The sequence below is a fragment of the Ammospiza caudacuta genome, chromosome 2 (assembly GCF_027887145.1).
Source record: "Ammospiza caudacuta isolate bAmmCau1 chromosome 2, bAmmCau1.pri, whole genome shotgun sequence".
Classification (NCBI taxonomy): domain Eukaryota; kingdom Metazoa; phylum Chordata; class Aves; order Passeriformes; family Passerellidae; genus Ammospiza; species Ammospiza caudacuta.
The window spans coordinates 110150131-110169520 of NC_080594.1; the positions used below are offsets into that span (position 1 = coordinate 110150131).

At 40.9% G+C, this 19390-nt stretch overlaps 1 protein-coding gene across 1 annotated transcript; it reads right to left on the reverse strand.

Annotated features, from left to right (window-relative positions):
• Positions 1 to 2171: 2171 nt before the first annotated feature.
• Positions 2172 to 10271, reverse strand: TASL (TLR adaptor interacting with endolysosomal SLC15A4). Its single transcript, XM_058800425.1, has 2 exons — positions 10112 to 10271; positions 2172 to 3080 (listed from the first exon to the last, which is right to left on the reverse strand). The coding sequence occupies exon 2, from the start codon at positions 3077 to 3079 to the stop codon at positions 2204 to 2206; it is 876 nt and encodes a 291-aa protein (XP_058656408.1). The 5' UTR covers position 3080; positions 10112 to 10271; the 3' UTR covers positions 2172 to 2203.
• Between the last annotated feature and the right edge of the window lie 9119 nt (positions 10272 to 19390).

Consider the following 19390-nt stretch of genomic DNA (forward strand, 5'->3'; position numbering starts at 1 on the left):
AAATATCAAACATGCCCTTTGTATGCACGAGCCTGTTTGTGCACATTTAAGAGTGGTTGTTCTTCTGCACTGCTGTTCTCTGAGCACTGCCCGTGGCTCTGCCTGCAGCCCCTGGCACAGCAGCTGTGGGAGGTGGGAGGTTTCCACCCGGGTTTGGGCAGAGCCCTTGGCCCCTGCTCTCCAGCTGCCCTCCCTCTTCGCTGCTTGGGTTCTGAGAAAGAGGACGCGGTGACCAGGTGCTGCCCACGTGTCTGGGGGGAAATGAAGACTGGGATTTCTGAGTAAGAGATGATAAAATGCTGCTCTGTTTGTGCAGGACGAGCTCTGTGGAGCGGGGAGAGCTGAGTGCAAGAATCGATTGTGGCCTCTGATGGAGAGTCAGATCTTTCAGCAAGGGTATTGATTTATGCATTCAACTCTGCAAGTTGCTTTCCACTACATCTTTGCAACTGAAACTCAGTGATGTGAATGTCAATAGGCATGAACCAAAGCCTCGTGTTTTGAAAAGGCTGAATCTGTATCTGTAGGATATAAAAGCTGTTACATTTCTGTGCTTTTACTCTCCTCTGGAAGTCATTTTTCCAGGTTGTTGGTAATGGATGTTGCATGCAGAATATATGTGTGTCTATGCACTACCATGATTGTCATTTTCCCCTAAAATAGACTTTTTTTATTACTTGTAAATAGCATTTGATCACAGTCTAGAAATATTGCATGACAGAAATTATCTGTCTTGAATTGCTGAATAATAGTATTTGGGAGGCTGTTATGGCAACAGAGGTACACCCTCTGGATTTAAACATCACAGGTTCTCACGGCAAATTTGTTTTAATATCTGCACATGCAGGAAAATATGCTGGGCTATCCTAGTAATCTCTGGAAAAACAGCAGCAACAGAATAAACTGACATGTTTATCACCTTACATTTGTTTTTGAAATAGACATAAAAACCTGCTTTAAATAAAATACATCAATAAATAAATATGGGGGGAAAAGCACATAAAAGCCAAAACAACACTGTGGAAACAATAACGTGAAATAATTTCATGAATATTTAGTATAAATTAGTATTTATATTATACTGATACTCAGAATTTCAACCAATGATGGATTGGCATTGTCAATATATATTATGAACACTCAGAGTAGGTACCAACCCTTGCCATAAGGCAGCTCTGGTTATTGTTTTTTTCTTCTTTGTTAAGACTTGCTGGAATTTTACAAAATAGGACCTTCTATTAGAAATACATCAAGTTCAAATGACCTTGACCTATGATACAAGAATCCTAACAAAGGAAGTGTTCAGTCACAGTGTCAAATGCTCCATTTCAGCTTTTCTTCTGCATTCCAGGGCACTGTTCACATTAATCCAACTGGCTTTGGAGTAGCCATTTGCCTTCAACATGCAATTGCCATAAAAAAGGTCAATTTTCTTTCCTCTTCTCCCTTTATTACTGCTGCTGTCCCCACATGACCCCTCCACAGTGTCAGGTGTTTAAGCACCTGGCCAAGGTGGCATCTGTCTGCAATCACAGGTCCCCAGTGCTCATTGTGAGGGTTCAAAACAGTGCAAAGCACACAGGTTTACACACACTGTTTGGAAACAGAGCTTGTGCTTCATAAAAATGGGATGGTAGCTCTTGAACAGGAAGACACCAAATAAATAATTAGGCTCAACATAGGAAGAGCTGTAAACTGTCTATCCCTTAATATCTTTAAGAACAAATTATAAAACCTTCTGTGAAGGATGTCCACAAGTAAAGCCCTTAAGGGCAGGGAGGTGAACCGGATGACATCCTAAATTCTTTATTTCTGTGTCTGTGCCATCACTGTGCTTGCTTGTCCTCACATGAGTGTAAGCCTGCATAAGCACAGACACAGAGGTAGGATGGCAGCTGCCAGAGAGAGGAAATTTTAAATGATTCTTCAAATATGTGGGGCAGAAAGTGAACACCTGAGCACATGGAAGAGTTTCATATGCTCTTAGTCATTTTTTCTGTGAAACTTTTTTAAAAGAAAAAAATATCTTACTGGTCCACAGTAGGAGCTGCACTGCACAGGAGTACAGGTAGTTTTACTTATTTAATATGTACTGAAAGGTTTTATTTAAGTGGTAGATGGTAAAGGAATTTTTATTAAGCAGAAAGTATCTTAAACCAAAAACTGACTTTGAAGAACAAAACAACTTTCTAACATTCATACACTAAGCATTAATGTGACTGTATTGGGAAATATGCAGAGTAGGCGTGCTCATTTCTGAGGAAACCTTCCCACTGGCTATTTGTAGGAAGCGGCTAATGACGATGTCCTTGGCCTTGACAGTCTCCATGTTCCTCTCCCGTGATATCTGCATGCTGATTTGGTCCACGTTGGTCATGATGAGCTCCGAGGCCAGGATCTGGGTGGGGGATGCCCTGTTGGCTGTGCTGTCCATGATGTACTGCTTGTACAGTTCCAGCAACTTCTGCTCCAGGTAGTCGTTGAGGGCAGAGTCAGAGAGGGGCTGCAGGTGGGGCCCCAGGCTGGCCAGGCGCCAGCACGAGGAGTGGCCCTGGCCCGGCCTGCGCGTGGTGTCACTCGTGGGGGGAGCCTTCACGGACTCCATGGCCGGGGGGATCTCTGAGGACTCCAAGAAGGGGCCTATGCCACTGTCACAAGCAAAATCTGTGGTGACCGAGCTAATTGGCACCACGTAGTCCCCAGCTATATGCAAATCGTTGTAGTTCTTGCAAATGCTCTTGCAGGAAGGTGGAACCAGGTAGGTGACTTTTTTGGTCAGCTCCTCACAGGCGTGCGTAGCTGGAGGTGGCTGCCCTGTGGGTGTTGGGTGCCGCACAGGTTGTGGGAGATTGTCCTTCTGCCTTCTGCTGTGCTTGCTGCCTCTAGAGCAGACTGAGGAAATGTGCTTTCCAGCAGATCTGCATCTCTGAAGGAGGCTTTTTCCTTGTGCTTCACCTGTGGAAGAATAACTAATGGAGCTCATTTCATACACCCCTTCATCAGGCAAACTCTCGTAGAGCGCAGGGTTCAGGTCTTCCCAAAGATAGGTGATTCTGTGAAGGTAACCTTCTGACAGCATCCTTCTCCAAGGGAAAGGGGCCACCAGCAGACACAAAAATGATAAGAAGAAGTTAATCACAAAAAGTTCATTTTAAACTCTCTGAGCTGTGATTGCTCTCAGCAGTCTGTTACTAGCTGCAAAGAGATGACTCCAATGTGGACATGAACAGGAATGTCTGTCCCCTGTCCTGTCTCGGCCTTACTGGGCACTTGAGTCAGTGAGTGAAGTGAGCAGCCAGTGTCCCTGTTGTGCTGGATCTCACCAAAGCATATCTTGTATAACACCATTTATTGCACATCCAATGCATTCAGTGGCAAGAGAGAGGGACAAGAAGTCTTTTGTTGTGGAATAGCTGCTGTAATAGCTTACACTAAAATCTAATTTTGCCCTGGAGTTCATTAAGAAACCAGGGGTTTCCCCCTTTTTCTTATATGCTTTTAAGTCAGGGGTTTCCCCCTTTATCTCATATGATTTGAAGCAACTTTTTTTTATGTGTGGTTTGCCAGCTGCCTCTGAACTTTGGTAATTTGAGATTCATACTGAGAGTATCACCCCTTCTGTTCCAGACTAATCAACAACTGTAGGTGTGGTTCCTTTTTCATTAAATATCTCAGACCATTAAATTTGCACTTTGCACTTCTGCATTGCAATCAGGATGGAATTAATTGTCTCTACCTTTTATACGTGAAAATGTCAGTGGAAAAAGCAAAACGTTTTGGAGGCATGATTCATCTGGCCTGGTTTAGACACCTAAATCAAAATGAAATGAATTGTGTCCTAGATTTGCTTATCACTCTCCAGTTGCTATAAAAGGATCTTAAACTAGATCCTAGACATAGATATCTGCAGGGTACTTTTGAGAAGACAGATTTCAGTGCAATGCACAGGAAAGTGCACATTTCAGAAGTACTCCAGCTCGCTCTTTCACTGTGGGATTAGCCATACCACAGCAATGAATCAGTTTTCATTGCATGCAAAGGCACAGTTGGGTTCCAGCAGTCACTAACTCTCTCCACTCTCTGAGCAGGCAGCTCAGACCCAAAAGCTGCATAGAAATGTTAGCAATTAAAGACAGGATTTGCCAGCAAGGACACACATGCTGCACATCAGTAAATGTTCTTCCCAAGCTTTGGCAGCTGCGCTACCAAAAAAATTGTTTTAAATCCACCTCTGTCTTTTTTTTTAACAGATGTCAAGGATGCAATAAATGGGAAAGATGTTCCAAAGAAATTGTTTGGTCCAGCAAAGAGAAAGTAGATTTAAATTAAAAATAAATTAAAATTAAAATTATTAAAATATTTTTTCTTTATATACTACAAATAGTCTTTTCCAAGAGTGAAGGTAGTCTCATTTCTTAGTAAAGTTTTGATGTGTCACTGTTGCTAATGCAAAATGCTGCACTAATAATTGTTGGCTAAATCCTGAATAAGCATGGAGATAGACTTTGCATAAATGTTAGAGAGGACACAGTGGGAGACAACTTTCCTTGAGGGGAGGGAATCACTTCCACACCATGAAGAAGGTAGAAGAGAGAGGTGAAGAGAAAATAACCTTCCTTCAGGCAGAAATATTAATGGGAATTAGATGTGTCCAAACACTTGCTTTGGTGACCCTGGATTCTTTGTTGCTGCCAGTTGTGTGAGAATTCCCACAGGCAGTAACATTTAATTAAAAGTGACCTATTTACACAGAAGGCGGGGGGGAATCATGTTCGGGGCTTGGCAGTTCTTGTAGTATGCTGCTGTTGTTTTGCTTTGGCTTTTAGCTGTAATTAAGGTGCCCCCCATAGAAATCTTAGCCAAATGTTAGAGCTTCTCAGGTTATCAACTCTGTCTTGTGCTTCTGTTCCCCTTTTGCAAAGGATTCCTTTCCCTCCCTTCCCTCCTCCATCTATGGCCCAGATGCCCTTATTGCAAAGTCACCACTAACTGTGGCTAGCTTGAATCTGGAGCTTATACATTCATTTGTGTGTTATTTTTAAGGTGGATTTGGAGAAATGAGTGGAAATGTAACATACAGCTTGTCCACTGCTCAACCACCATAGTCAAGGGTGTTGTGCTCAGGCAGCATGTGACACTTTGGTCTTTCCTGTTCCCCAGATGCGAGTTGTTTCTGCCATAAGGTGCTACAGGAGGGAAATGAAACCATCAGTTTCATTTCTTTGCACTGCATTCTGCAATGCATATTTTAAGAGTGTTGGAGCACACTGACACAGGAATGGAAACAAAAGAATTGGCAAATTAAAAAAATATTAGGGTCTCATTGTGCTCAGAGTTGTGTGTTCTGCTGAATGAGTTACAAGATTGGCCTCTGAAGCTGGCAAAGGCTGCCACACTGATCTGGCTCTTCCCAGCTCTGCAAGGAAATCTGACAGAAGTTTTGATAGGAGTGCTGAGAGCATGAATGCAAAAGGGAGGTGTATGTATCTCTGGTGTTTCTTGTCCTAGTACTTAATGTAATATATACCTGACAAGTTATTATCCCATCACTCCAACTGTCCTGCATCTGTGCCACCTTTAATTTCTGGATTTTAAATCTGATAAGGATTGCAGTTTTCATTAATTCTGCTTTCCTGTGCCTCTTCTCTTAATCCCTTCTCCATGCACACCTGGATTCCAAGGGCACAGAGATTATATCTGAAGTCTTTCAATATTTGGGTTTCATGCTCCTTAAATCCAGATTTCACTTACATCTGCCTGAAAATAATTGCATAACTTTTTGTTGCACAAGGAAAACCAGTCCCTTTTACAATTCTGATCTGACACATTTTGTGTGTAAGATGAACAAAAAGAATTTTCCTAGTTTTTCTACTGTCCTGGCAATGGGCACTGACTACACTCTGTCTAAGCCCAGTGGAGATAGAGGGAGAAGATTGCCTGATTTACACTGTCTTTTCTATCTGACATAGTCTTTATTACTGTCAGATGATCTTAAAAACTCCTATGTCTTGCTCGAGGTTTTTGTTCAGTTCTTCAGCAGAAGAAAAGCCTGAAGGCAGGATGAAGGTTTAAGGTCACATGGAGAATCCTGGGGTATTACCAATGTGTGGCTGCAAATTTGTTAGGTTGTGGTGCTTGTAGACAGTGCCAATGTTTGCATCAAGAACTCAAATTACACTCTGAGAGCAGGAAAACAGAATGGGAGTTCTTGGCTCAGGATAAGCAAACACTTACAGAAAGCCTGAGAAGTGTGCACAGAGATATGATAAATTGTGTTCTGTTCAAAAACCTAAGCAAGATGAAAAGTTGCTAGAGAGAATGGAAAGAACATCATGCCCACTGGGATCACAGCTCAGTGGGGAAAGGGACATTCTTCTGCATTGCAAAAGGAAGGGATGGAAACTCATAGACGAGACAAGCTTGTGCTGCATATGTCTGGCTTTCAGATCCCTGAACTGGGCTCTGAATGGCATTAAAGTTGTGCTGCTGGGGACTGGAGCTCGGCTCTCATCACAGGGTATACATTGAGTTCTAGCTGATTTACTAGATAGGGTCCCCAATAACAGTCTCCCTGTCTTGAGGGAACTCAAATCCCATAGATCTGTCTGATTTTTTCCCTATTTTATGAGACATTTTTCCAGTTTGTGGAGATACAGACAAATCCCCTCAGTGAGGTGTGGGATCCTGCTCAGATTGCCAGACACACATGCAAGAGTCCTGGCAAGCAGGATAGTCTGTAGAGCAAGCTTACAAATATTGCAGGACCCATATCTCACCTTTCCCCGGGGCTGGTGTGGAACAGCTCCCAGGAAGCCTCAGTGCTGCCAACGTGGGGAAACCAGGACAGTGAAGAAGGCAGTATAATGAGCTTTGCACATGGGTAAGCAGAGCCTCTCCTTAATGCCTGAAACCTACAGATCTTTGTTATCTGGACCTCATTTGGCTTGGGTAGAGGTAATGCTAATGACATCAAATTGTGTGGTGAGATGGACACATTTTACAGAAGGACCTGCACAGACTGGATGGTGGGCCAGCAATAACAGCATCTGGATAACAAAGGCAAGTGGCAGCTCCTGCCCTGGATGACACAACCAAAGAGCCCAGCACAGGATCTGGGTGCCTGGGGAGCCTTGCTGAGAGGGACATGGAGCACAACAAGGGGACCCTGAGCCAGCAGAGCAGGGCTGCAGCAGTGAGGAAAATCAGATCCTGGGCTGCACCCACAGGGGCACAGCTGGCTGAGATAGAGACAGGATCTTCCCACTCAGCATTTGTCAGGCTTCCCTGGAGCATCCAGATCTGGTCCCAAAAAATTCAAACAAGATGTAGACAGACTGGAGACAGTCGAATGGAGGGCCAAGAAGATGATCAAAGGGCTGGAAGAGCTGCCTTGTGAGGAAAGTTTGAAGGAGGTAGGACTCTTCTCCCTGGAGAAAAGAAGACATGGGGAAGGGGACAACTCATCATAGTATTCCAGTGTCTACAGCTGCAAAGAATACAGACGCTCTCTCTTCACAAACAGCCACATGGAAAAGAAAAGTGGCAATGAGCACAAGTGGCATTGGAATAGAATCACAGAATCACATAGGGTGGAAAAGGTCTGTAAGATCACGAAGTGCAACTATTAACCCAGCGCCACCACATTCACTGCTAAGCCATGTCCCCAGTGCTCCCAGGGATAAGAGGGAAGAGAAGGAAATTTTTACAGTGAGAACAATCAATGACTGGAACAACCTCACCAGAGACATGGGGGAGTCCCCTTCACTGGATTTTCAAGGTGGGATTGGACAAAGTTCTACATTGTGGGTGCCATGGGACAGAGAAAGAGAAACGGCAAGCGTTTCTCATAGCAGCTGGTGAGAATTTTTAGGGAGTTGTAAGGATGTGATAACTTGTTAAGTATAAACAATCTGCAGGTGGTGTTTTTCTACTTCGTCTGTCTGTTCTTCTCAAGGACAGTGTGTGAGGAAGATGTTTTTGTTAGTTAGCCAGTCAAATAGAATCTGTCCTATCACTCTATAAAATCTGTGCGGTTCTCTTGAATAAAGCTTTCTTTGCTCTTTCTACAATACTGCTTCCCACCTGTTCCTGTGTCATTCTCGGCACAAGAGTGACACTACATGATCTCATCTAGGCTTCCTTCCCCATGAAATGTTGGACCACATGATATTTCAAGGTCCTTTTCAACTTATGCTTCTCTCTGACTATAATTCTACAATAGCAGGGGCTGCTCTTTGATGTAGGAGTGGCTCACTTTGCCCACAGCAGAGGAGAAGATGAATATCCAGAGGGTGGTTTTGCACAAATATCAGAATGCTGCCCACTACATTTGTCATTTCCTCTCCCTGCTGCTGCTGCTCTGGAAGATCTGGGGCCCAGGAGATGCACCAACAAGCTCTTTAAGGAGTCACTGTGAGCCAAACCACTCTTGTCCCCTCCCCTCATCTCTCTTGACTCTGATCTTTTGTTCTTCCCACAGGAGAAAACATAAGCCCTGTGCATCTTCTTTATTTACACATCAACAGTTGAAGATGCAGAAAAGCTGGACTACCTCACCCAGGGGGGAGGGTGGGCTGGTTTCAGGGGAACAAGTAGGTTTGGAAGAATAATAATCCTGTATATCAAGAGTATGAGAGAATCTGCTGGAAGGAAAAGCTAAATGAAGCAAGAAGGGAGATGTCTTCCCCAAGAAGCGCACTATACTGCTGAATGCTCTTGTAATACAAATGCCTACCAATTTTTGATCATGCTAAATGGATGGCAATGAGTTTCAGGAGCATTCAGCTTCTTTAATTTAGAAACAAATATGTTCTTAGTGCATTTTTGAGCACTGTTTATCTTTAAGTTGAGTTAGGAGGGACATAATTTCATAAAAATATAAAAAACTGTATGTTGGTAAATATAGCTTCTTGAGCTCTCAAAGTTTTCCACCCAAGTTTGTTTTCCACTCAGTTCAAGTTTCTTGAAACATCATACAGACCAAGCCTGGTTCATAATTTTTCCATTCTTTTCTTCATCATCTATGCCTGTACAAAGTTGGTTTAGAACCCCATCAATCTGGTTGGATAGCATTTTACATCTCATACCCACAGCTGTAAACAAAAGCATGAAATCGGAGGCAGGAAAGAATCAGGCTCCACATTCATAAGGAAGACTTGACTACATAATATTTCTACCCTGTGCTTTTATCATTTTCTTCCTGGTGTGGAAATAATTTCATGTCTCTGGATATCTGTGTTAATTTTAATGGGTTGTTAGCTGTTATGACTGAACTACGTGTACTGCAACATTTTGAATCTAAGCATTTGAAGTAAAGAGGCAATAAATCGACATGAACTCTTACAGAAGAGAATACACTTTCTAGAAATTAAAATAATAAATGGTAAAGCAAGAAAGACAGAAAAGGAGGAGAATGTTTCCCAGAGGGAGTGAAGGAGTGGAGGAGGCATGTTGTGCATGTATACCCTTGCCAAGCTGTGAATTTGCAGAAAACCAGGAAATTCACTGAGAATTGGAAAAAATGCTTTTCTTTGTTTATATTTTTTAACATCATCGTGTTCTCAGACAAGTCTCATCTTTCTTCTTATGAACTTTTTTTTTTAATACGATGCCCATATTCATCTATTTTGGTGCCTATTTTTATTTATAATCTACAAATAGAGTACTCCAGTTGGAGGACATTACTTAGACAGTACAGTAACATGCACAGAAAATTCAATAACAATATCTTAATTATGATAAAAGCAAAAGAGCTAGTAAGGCTCACTTTAAAAATATTCTGAAAAACCCGTTTAGTCTGATTTTACGAAAATCTTTAGAAGTATCAGAGGAAAATTTTTGTTTCCATTTTGAAGTCTCATTGCAACCTCAGTTGGTCATGGCTGTGAAGATGGCACCTTAGAAATGTTCTCCTCACTTTTAAGGCAGCAGTAAGTGTCTGTGGGCAGAAGCTGAGACTCTACAAACATATTTGCATTCAAAACAGAAAAATGTGCATTCTCATTCTACCAGCCATCAGCTGTGGTGCCACACAAACAGAACCAAGCCACTTTGATAAGCAAGGGAAACTGTTCACACATTTATAGAATGTACAGTATATTTTAGTTCTTACCTCCAAAGATACAGCAGCTGGCCAGGTACAGAATAATTGATGTCTTCTAACTAGTTTGAAGCTTCCTCTGAGTCTGTCCTACCCCAAAATGCAATGTTCTGTTTTTATTTCCTTTTTAATTACACTTCGAAGATAACATCTGTTTTACTTCTAATCCTCTATACCAAAGAAGTATAGAAAGAAAGTCCCTGAGGAGATAAGGGGGTTTTATAACTGACTGAACTGCAACACGCTGAACTTGCTTCCTCTTTTATGTCCAAATAAAACTTCATTGTGAAACTGTGTACTGTTAAAATAGCTGATTGCAAAACTCTCAGTCCAGGCAGATGGACTGTTGTAAGAAGAAAAAGCCCTGGTGAGTCAAACGCTCAGAACAATCTTAGAGAAACTGTTCATCTGTTGGCAGCCCACAGTGCACCCCATTTCAGCCATCAGTCTCCTTCTAGCTGACATGGTGAGACATCTTGATAGATCAAGATTGTCAGGCCAAATAGGTTGGAAGAGTGAGGTGCCAAAGCAGAAACGCACCTCACTCTTGCACAGCAGGCCTACTTTGTTGTCTGCAGACCCTTGTACATATAATTTTCCACCAAGCAGCACAGCACAGCTGCTTTCTCAGGTTTTGCTTTGGCAAACTTGACAACACTTGTCAGGACAAAAATTAGATCTAAAAGTTAGGCCTGGTCTGTTTTAGCACTCGGTACCATACCCAAGAAGTTTGTCTCGGGAGGGACAGTGGATGAAAATACCTGGGGCAAGCAGGAATTCATCCAGCAAGTGTGAGGTGTGGGAGCAGTGAATATGCCTTTGAGATTGGTGTTGGAATATTCCTTATGGGCAGAAGACAAATACTGTTTGAAAAAAATAACTGGACTGTTTGAATTGATCCCAATAGGATAGACAGAATTTGCTTTAAAAGGCATCATTGTGCATCCACACATTGCAATAATAAGAGAAATATATTAGAAATATATTTTAATTCTCACTGAATTTTTACTTCCTCATTCAGTACCATGTGTTTTTCTCAGAAGCCTCCAACTCTGCCAGCCAGAAACAATACTTCTGTTAATGTCATTTTCCTAAATATTCACTATGATGCAACATGTGACTGGGGCTAATATCAGAGACTTCTTCCAAAGTCTTCTTAGACATAGGCATGAAAAAAGTACAAGTGTCATTCTGTCCCTACCTACATATTTGTAGCTAATTCATACAGCAGTTTAACAAGTGATATTGTACCCAGTCATATGCCATGCTGGGGCCAACAGCATCTAAAACTGGACCAGCACAAAAACTGGACAACACTGGCAGTTTAATGCAAGTCTCATCAGATATCTTTGCTGTAAATGTTCTCCCTGTGTGTCCTAGATTGCATGGCAATATGTATTCTATTTACCATCTCTTAGAGCTGTGGCAGTTTTCTTCTGTTAATTGGGCAGTTTTCTTTATCTCTTCCACAAATCAATCCTCCCTCTGGGGAGATATCTTCTCTTAATGGGCCATTGATCTCACTGCATGACTGATAAAATTACATCATCCCATTGGGAGAACCTCTGCCCAGAGAGAGGAACCAAGCATTCCTAACTGGATATAATCTGAGATTTTGGGAACAGCCTTTCCACCAGATTCCCCAAGGAAGAGCTGCCTTTTCCACTGGATCTTCACAGGAAGATGTCTTGGTTTGGAAAGACAGGAGTCTGCTAAAGAAGGCAGGAGCCTCCCCTGAAATGGAGTATGTAAACTTTCCCCACCCCTCTGAATTGCTATAAATTTTAAATTAAGGGGCTCTCAGGCAAAAATATGGGAGCAGAAAATAACAGTTCTTTAATAGGGAAAAGAAAAAAAATAAAGGATAAAATAAACGATGCAGTACACTAGAACAACACTGACAGAGTCAGAACCCAACCTGATACCCTGTGGGGTGTTGGTGGCAGTCCAATTGGAAATGTGGCTGCAGCCCTCCTGAAGTATCACGTGTTGTTCTGTTGGAGCGAGGGGGATCTGTAGAGAAGGATGTATTCTTCCTCTGAAGATCCAGTGGAAGAAGAGACAGCAGCTCTTCCTCCAGGGAATCCCGTGGAGAAAGCCGTGCTGGTGTCTCAAAACCTCTGGATTATATCTGGGTAGCAATGCTTGGCTCCTCCCTCTGGGCAGAGCATCTCACAATGGGATGTTATAGTTCTTATCAGTCATGCAGTGACATTCAACAGTCTGTTATCAGCAAAGTCCCCTCCAAGGGAGGTGTGAATGTGGTCACTCAGAGAGATAAAGCAAACTGCCCACTTGACAAAGGTAATCTGCCATACAGATGATAATTGAAAACAACTTGCATTGCATTGCAATCTTCAACAGAAGACTACACCCTTCTACAGGATCACTGCTCCAACAGAACCACACCTGACACTCCTGGAGGGCTGCAGCCACCATTCCAATTGGACTGCTACCAACACCCTGACCCACAGGGTGTCAGGTCATATTCTGACTCTGTCTGTGTTGTTTTGTATTACTGCATTGTTTATTAATATTTTCTCTAATTTTTTTTCTTCCCTAATAAAGAACTGTTATTCCTGCTCCCATATCTTTGCCTGAGAGCCCCTCTTAATTTCAAATTTATAAGAATTTGGAGGGAGGGTGTTTACAGTTTCCAGTTCAGGGGAGGCTGCTGCCTTCCTTAGCAGACACTTGTCTTTTCAAACCAAGACACTGTGGAAACAAAGCTACTGTCGTAACAGACCACCCCTTTTATGCTTAACATTAGCATTAATATTAAACATTATTGAAATTTTTTCTCTGATCTCTCATTTGTACTGTAGACCAATCTCAGGCCTTGTCACACTTATACTGGCTCAACACTTCTTTTCAATGTTTTCTTACCTGGATGAAATGCATCAAGGAAAGCAATAAATAAATCTCTGTGAGGTTTTACCTCTTCTGTAGATCTAGGGAGCTTTATATTCACTGAAGCTCAATATTTCTAATTAGACTGTTGGGGAAAAGCTTTGATAGTATAAAAAAGCATTTCTGTAATGGCCCTCAGAGAGTTTTCAAAATATTTTTTTAATAATCTAAATCCATACAAACCCAGGAAGATACAAATGGACAGATATTTTAAAGTGCTTCTACTGCCAGAATAGCACAGCTATCCAGAAACACTGTAAAATCAATCTACTATCATAGATTTATGTAAGTATAGATTTAAAACTTATCTTCAGACACCTAGATTTGCATAAAATGACTTTTTTTGTCATGCATGTGGAATGTTTTCAGTTCTCTAGAAGAACTCAAACATTGTCTGCATTTCTGCACAGTACCTATGGAAGTGAGATATAAAACTGTAATTTGTTGTGTCACTGAAATTGCACATTAACATCCTGACAGTCTAGGCTCTCAGGACACCCACTTATTCTAATGACCTTTTCCACATTCACTCCTGACCTTGGAAGAGTTGACCTCAGCTAACAAGCACTGTCCTGTATGAATTTTTGCCATGTGGCTTATAAACTGCTCTGAGTGCAGAACTCTGAGGGGCAGATCCAGATCTGAACGGGCTGGGTACAACACACCAGCACCTGACCCCTTTTGCAGAGATCCCCACGTGGGCTGTGCCTTCTCATGCCCAGTGAAACAGATGTGAGAGAGAAGGAAGCTTCAGCACCTCAGGGAATCTTTCAGTCAGTCTCTTCATCTGTAAATGTAGCTCAGATTGTGAGGCCATGCCAAATTATTTTTGTCAGTGTAATTCACTACAGCAAACCCAAAATATCAAGACTCTGTAACCCTATGCCCTCCCCCCTCCAAAAAAAAAAAAAAAAAGGAAAAACATTTCAAGTAAATTACCATGTCTCCTTCTCTACCACATTATTCTACTCATAAGGAATTTCCTTGAGGAAATTGCTTTAATTTTGATCCTAAGCAGTTCTGATCCTTAGTTTTTTAATACAGTTCAGGAGTTTATCTTCAAGACAAATGTGCCAGTTGTTTGCCCTCACTCTGCTTTGGTTGGCCTCTGTTTAGGCTGGGCCTGTTGGGTCAGAGAGTGCAAAGACAGCTGCCTGTCATTTGCAGGTGAAATGTTTATATTCTAGAAGTGATAAATTGGGATCTTTTGCTAAGACAATATTCCACAGCTTTTTTTTTTAAATTCAATAGTAGGAATAAGTGCATAAAATAAATCAATTTGCCTGTACATATAGTCAGGCAGGTACGTACACAGTAAGCTCTCTCTGGTTATCAAACTATTTTAGCTCTATTCTTAATTGGCATGTCTGTACCTTTACCCATAAATTTTGAAATTTAAAAGGTTAAAGAAACCACCTTAACATTATGACCTAGTTTATAAGTAGGTCCTATTTGTGCAATAGGACAAAGTGGATATTTTCAAACCTTTTGATCTTTGGAAGGAAAGATTTTATGGGAAGGAGATAAGCATGTTACCCAGTACTCCATCATAAAAACAATAATGAATGATTTACATTCCTTACAGCAGCAAAATCAGACATATTTCAAGCTTTCCAGGAAGTTTAACTTGATTTGAATTGAAAACACAGTTTTCAATGCATTCATTGCACCAGTATAATCAATTATTTGAGTAAATCAGCATTCTTTTAACAGGGAAGAACCTTCATCATGCACAGTTATTTTTCATTTTCCTTTATTGCTGGTAGTAGAAAATAGATCAGTAGAATTTTCTAGATAAAATGTGAGGATTCCTATCTTACAAATGAGTGCCAGGCAAGTCTGGTTTTGACATATCTCAGGCCAAAGGGAGTCTCCTGAATTAGTTACTCCAACCCTTTACTTGCTGTGTGGAAAAAAAAGTGGTTGTGACATCGTTCTCTTGGCCATGCATTTCCAAGGAGGAAAAAAAGACCTGTATCTCTCTGGATACACAGAGAGCCCTCCCATTCTAGAAAAGGTGAAGGAGTTTTGGTGCCCAGCCATATTTACTGTTTCCAGCTGTCCATGGCCAGTGATTGCCCACACAGCAACGAGAAGTTTGGCTGTCCTTGGGGCCCAGAGCCTCAACTCAGGAACTCAAGGAGCACAGCACCTTCCATGTAGTTATATCCATCAAGCCCTGCACCCAGAGTATGATACTTCAAAATGAAGCAATTTTTTCATCACACAAAAGTGACCACTAAATCTTTTCATTAACTACAGAGGCATTTGTAATTCAAGTACAAATAGGGTAATAACAGGGAACATTTGCTGCTTTTCATGCTCCTTCTAGTCCATTAAATATACAATTTATTCCTATTCCTTTTCTCTTCTGTGGATGACATACATATTTAGTTATATGCAGACATTGCTACAGGTTCAATCTATGTACAAATCAAGGAAACAAAAACAAGGCCTTTGATATGAGAAAATTATAAGCAAGAACATTGCACCCTCTGATAAAATCTCCAAGGCCAAGGGGAATTTGCTTTGGGAGGAGATAACAGTATTTGATATAGCATATTGAAGCTGATCTACATTATGTTCCCAGCACTGGTGTTTTGTAGTAACAAGTAGCCAATTAGTGAAGTCTTTTCAGTTCATGTTCTTTTCTTCTCTCACTAATTTACATGAACTAGGAGACTGATCTTGCCACAGTTCAGAAATCTTTCTCTTCAGTCTCAACCTCTCTTCATTCATAGCCCCTTATTTACCTTTAGTAATCAAACTGTTCTGCCCATATCCTTTTGTTGTAATGGTCACAAATGGTCACAAATGATGTATCCTGAACAAAGTACATTATTGTACAAGTGATCCCACTGATGGCAGAAACTATCCTGAGGTTTCCATGCATAACCACACATGGGCACATAAGCCTTCAAGCCCTGCAGAGCGTGAATCATCCTGTAAAGCATCAGAAGGCAGCAAGCTGGGCAAGCTGCTCTCTTTCCATTGTCTGTATCTGTCCAGAAGCCAAAAACTTCTCTTTTTTTTATTCTCTTATAATTTTTTTTGTCTCCTAACTAGTACCATGATAACTTAGAAATGGATGGTTTTAAACCAACCAAGAATATCAACATCTAAATGCCACCTACTTTTTAGTACCCTCAAGTAACAACATGCATAAAAGGTGGTCTACAGTGAGCAGAAACATAGAAATATATTTACTGAAATCCTGATGCACACCACAGATACTGTGCATGGCTTGCTCTGTGCTGCTGGCTGAAATACCCCAGGGTCTGATGCACTTCAGTCAGCAGCAGAGAGGAGCCCAACTCTCAGCACACTGTGCAGAGTGCAAACCACAACTACTCTCAAGCAATGAAGCATATTATTCCCCAGCTCAGCAAAAAGCTTTATCAGCACCTATAACTCTCATGTTTGCACCTCCAGGTCTTGTTAGACAGTTCTCTGGGGTCACTTTTTAAGCTTCCCAGGATGCACACATTAGTTCTGATCCTTTCACAGAATTTATGGTAGGCCTCATCATTCCTCAAAAGTCGACTTTTAGACAGGAAGTTTAGCAATTACTTTTTTTTGGGGGGGGGGGGTGTGATTTTTGCTCAAGATGTATCATTTCTCTGCAAGTATTTAAATTTTCAAATTATGTCCTTATACACTGAAGGTTTGGTGGTTTATCTCAGTTTTAGATTTATTTAATGTTTTTCATACACTGAAAACTTCTTTAAATGGTTGAAATTAACATAAATCATTTCAGCAATGTAAAATAAACATTTTATAAACCTGAGTGTGCATAGCAAATAGAAATGACGAAAATTAGCATTTCAGGTATCACACAAACAAAACAGCTACCCCAAATCTCTGAACACAAGCATCTCCTGCAGAATAAAAAAGGACTTGAGTTCCTGACTATGGCAGATCACTTCCTACCATAGGAAACCTGCAGGGATGTTACACTGCATCCTTGGCATCTCAAGTCTGAAATGATCACTCACACATGATCACTTAATTAAATAGAAGCTAATTGCATCCTACTCATCAGATAGAAAGGTGTTAAACCTTTGGAAACCATTGGACTACTGATAAAACTAACTTGTAGGTTAGTTTTATCAGTAGTCCAATGGAAGGAAATATTTTTGCTCCACCTTTTATTGAAGGAGTGCTTTCACAGATGCAGTGTCTAAAGCAGAGATTCTAGCAGCCCACATCATCCTAGGGAGAGGGCAGCAGAGCTGAAGTGTTTTTACCAATTTTGACAGAACTTGACTTTCTTTCCATAAGAATCTTTTTCTGCTTTCTTGCCTCTGGATGAGCTCATGATTCCCTTCTCAGCAGATCTCTAGATCTAATAAACTCTAAGCCTTAGCAAATCCCAGCTGATGAGAGGAGGAGCTTGTTCTTTCACCTGGCTGCACCTTGAGGACAAGGAAGACCATTCATCTCTGCAGGACAAGTGCACTACAGTACTTGCAGTGTTCTTCCTGGCTTTCTGCCAGATTCCCACTGAGGCTGCACACACCCTCTGGGATAAAACAGGATATTCCTAAGGAGGAACTGGTTAATTATATTATAAAAATGTCAAATGTCATTTCCAAGAACAATAAAGATTATCTGAAAGACTGCCTACCTGTACAGAATGCTGACACGTGATACAATGCTTGCATTGGGTCTTTGTTAAAAATAAATCATGCATCCAGCTGCTAATGTACTTCTTGGTTCAGTGACAACTATCCACTAGTGGTCAGGCTTTACAATCAGGCAAAGAGCTGTTATCTGTAAAACAGGACTGAGCAACAGATAAGGGCTTTCTCTTTTAGTTTTTTTTTTACTACACATCTGTGTAACAATAAAATTGAAGGCAGTCAGGCCACTAAGAAGGGATTTTTTTTTTTTTGTTAGTGCATCAAAATACCACAAAAATTGCAGAAATCCAAGAAGTATTACAGCACTCTGTTTTCTTTAGTTGCATTGGCACATGCCTGTAATTTCTAGGTAGAGCCATCCCATGATAATTGGGTGATTTTCATGGGGGTTTTTTTGCTCAAGTACTGGCTCTTAATTTGACTCTGATTTCTACATTCCTCACTTTCTTAGTCTTCCATCTTCCCAGCAGTCAACTTTTACAGCTGTTCTAAATTCTGTGTCAGTAACATTCATTTGAATATTTTGTCAGAGAGTAGCAACAGAATAAGCAATTGATCTGCTGAGTACTTTTAAGAAAATAATGTTTATTTACTTATAACAAAATAATGTTTACTTTTAACAAAATAATGAAAACCCTCCTGCACTTTGGTCCATGCAAAGCAGAAGCCATCACTGCCCACGGAGTTTTTTGGGTTTTTGAGTTAGGTAATTCTGGGCAATCATGCCATGAGTGAAGAAAAACAGGAAAAGCAGAAAATGTGAGGGTCTGGATCACTAGTGGACAAATTACTAGTTCTATTTGCTAAGAAATTATGTTCAGCACAGTTTGCTGCTGTTGAGCATTATCCAGGGGCAGAAGACCTGCCAAAGGAAGTGAGAGGGAGGAAGGTTTTAATAGGAAACTTTCTGAAAAGCAGATTGAAAGCAAAGGGTCATTGAGTTGATTTTTTTGAAAGAGATAGTTACAGGAAAAGGGCAGAAAAACATGAAATTGAGCAATTAGACAGACATGGAGAACCAGGGAAGCTTTTTCAGATGGAGGCTGCAACTGACGTTTTGCAAGGAAGACTGGTAGGGAAAGGTTATTTAGTTACATGAATAAGAGGAAAACAATTTCAGAAAAATTGATCCAGCATGGTTTCTGAAGAAAACAAACATATTTACTTTAAGATGGAAAAGTGTATATTTGGTGTGGTATTTAGGGGATTTATGGAAGATATATATACATATTCAGGAAGACTGGGAAGGAAACAATACAAAGATTTAGAAATAAGAGCATTTAAGAATTTAAATTACGAGCCAGCAATGTGTCATTGTAGAAAGAAGATCAATATTATCTTGTGCTGCATTAGGCAGAACATTGTCTACAGTTTGAGAGAGCTGATCCTTCCACTCTACTCCAGCCTTGAAGATACTCAAAAACAAATGAACACCCATCCTGAGCAACCTGCTCTCAGACTCGTCTTGGAGCAGAAATTTGGACCAGATGATCTTCACAGGTGCCTTCCTGCCTCAGCTGCTCTGTGATCCTAAATAGGAAGGAGGCAGAAAATACAGCATTTGGTACAACAGTCAACAAAGATTTCTCTGCAAATGTTTGCTGCTACTGCAGCATAAAAGAGCATGGATGTGTGAATACAATACAATGAAATACACAAATATGTGTGACAGTAAGCACAATGATACAATAGACAAAATCTCGATATAAAACTAGACAAAGTAGCAGAATAACCACAA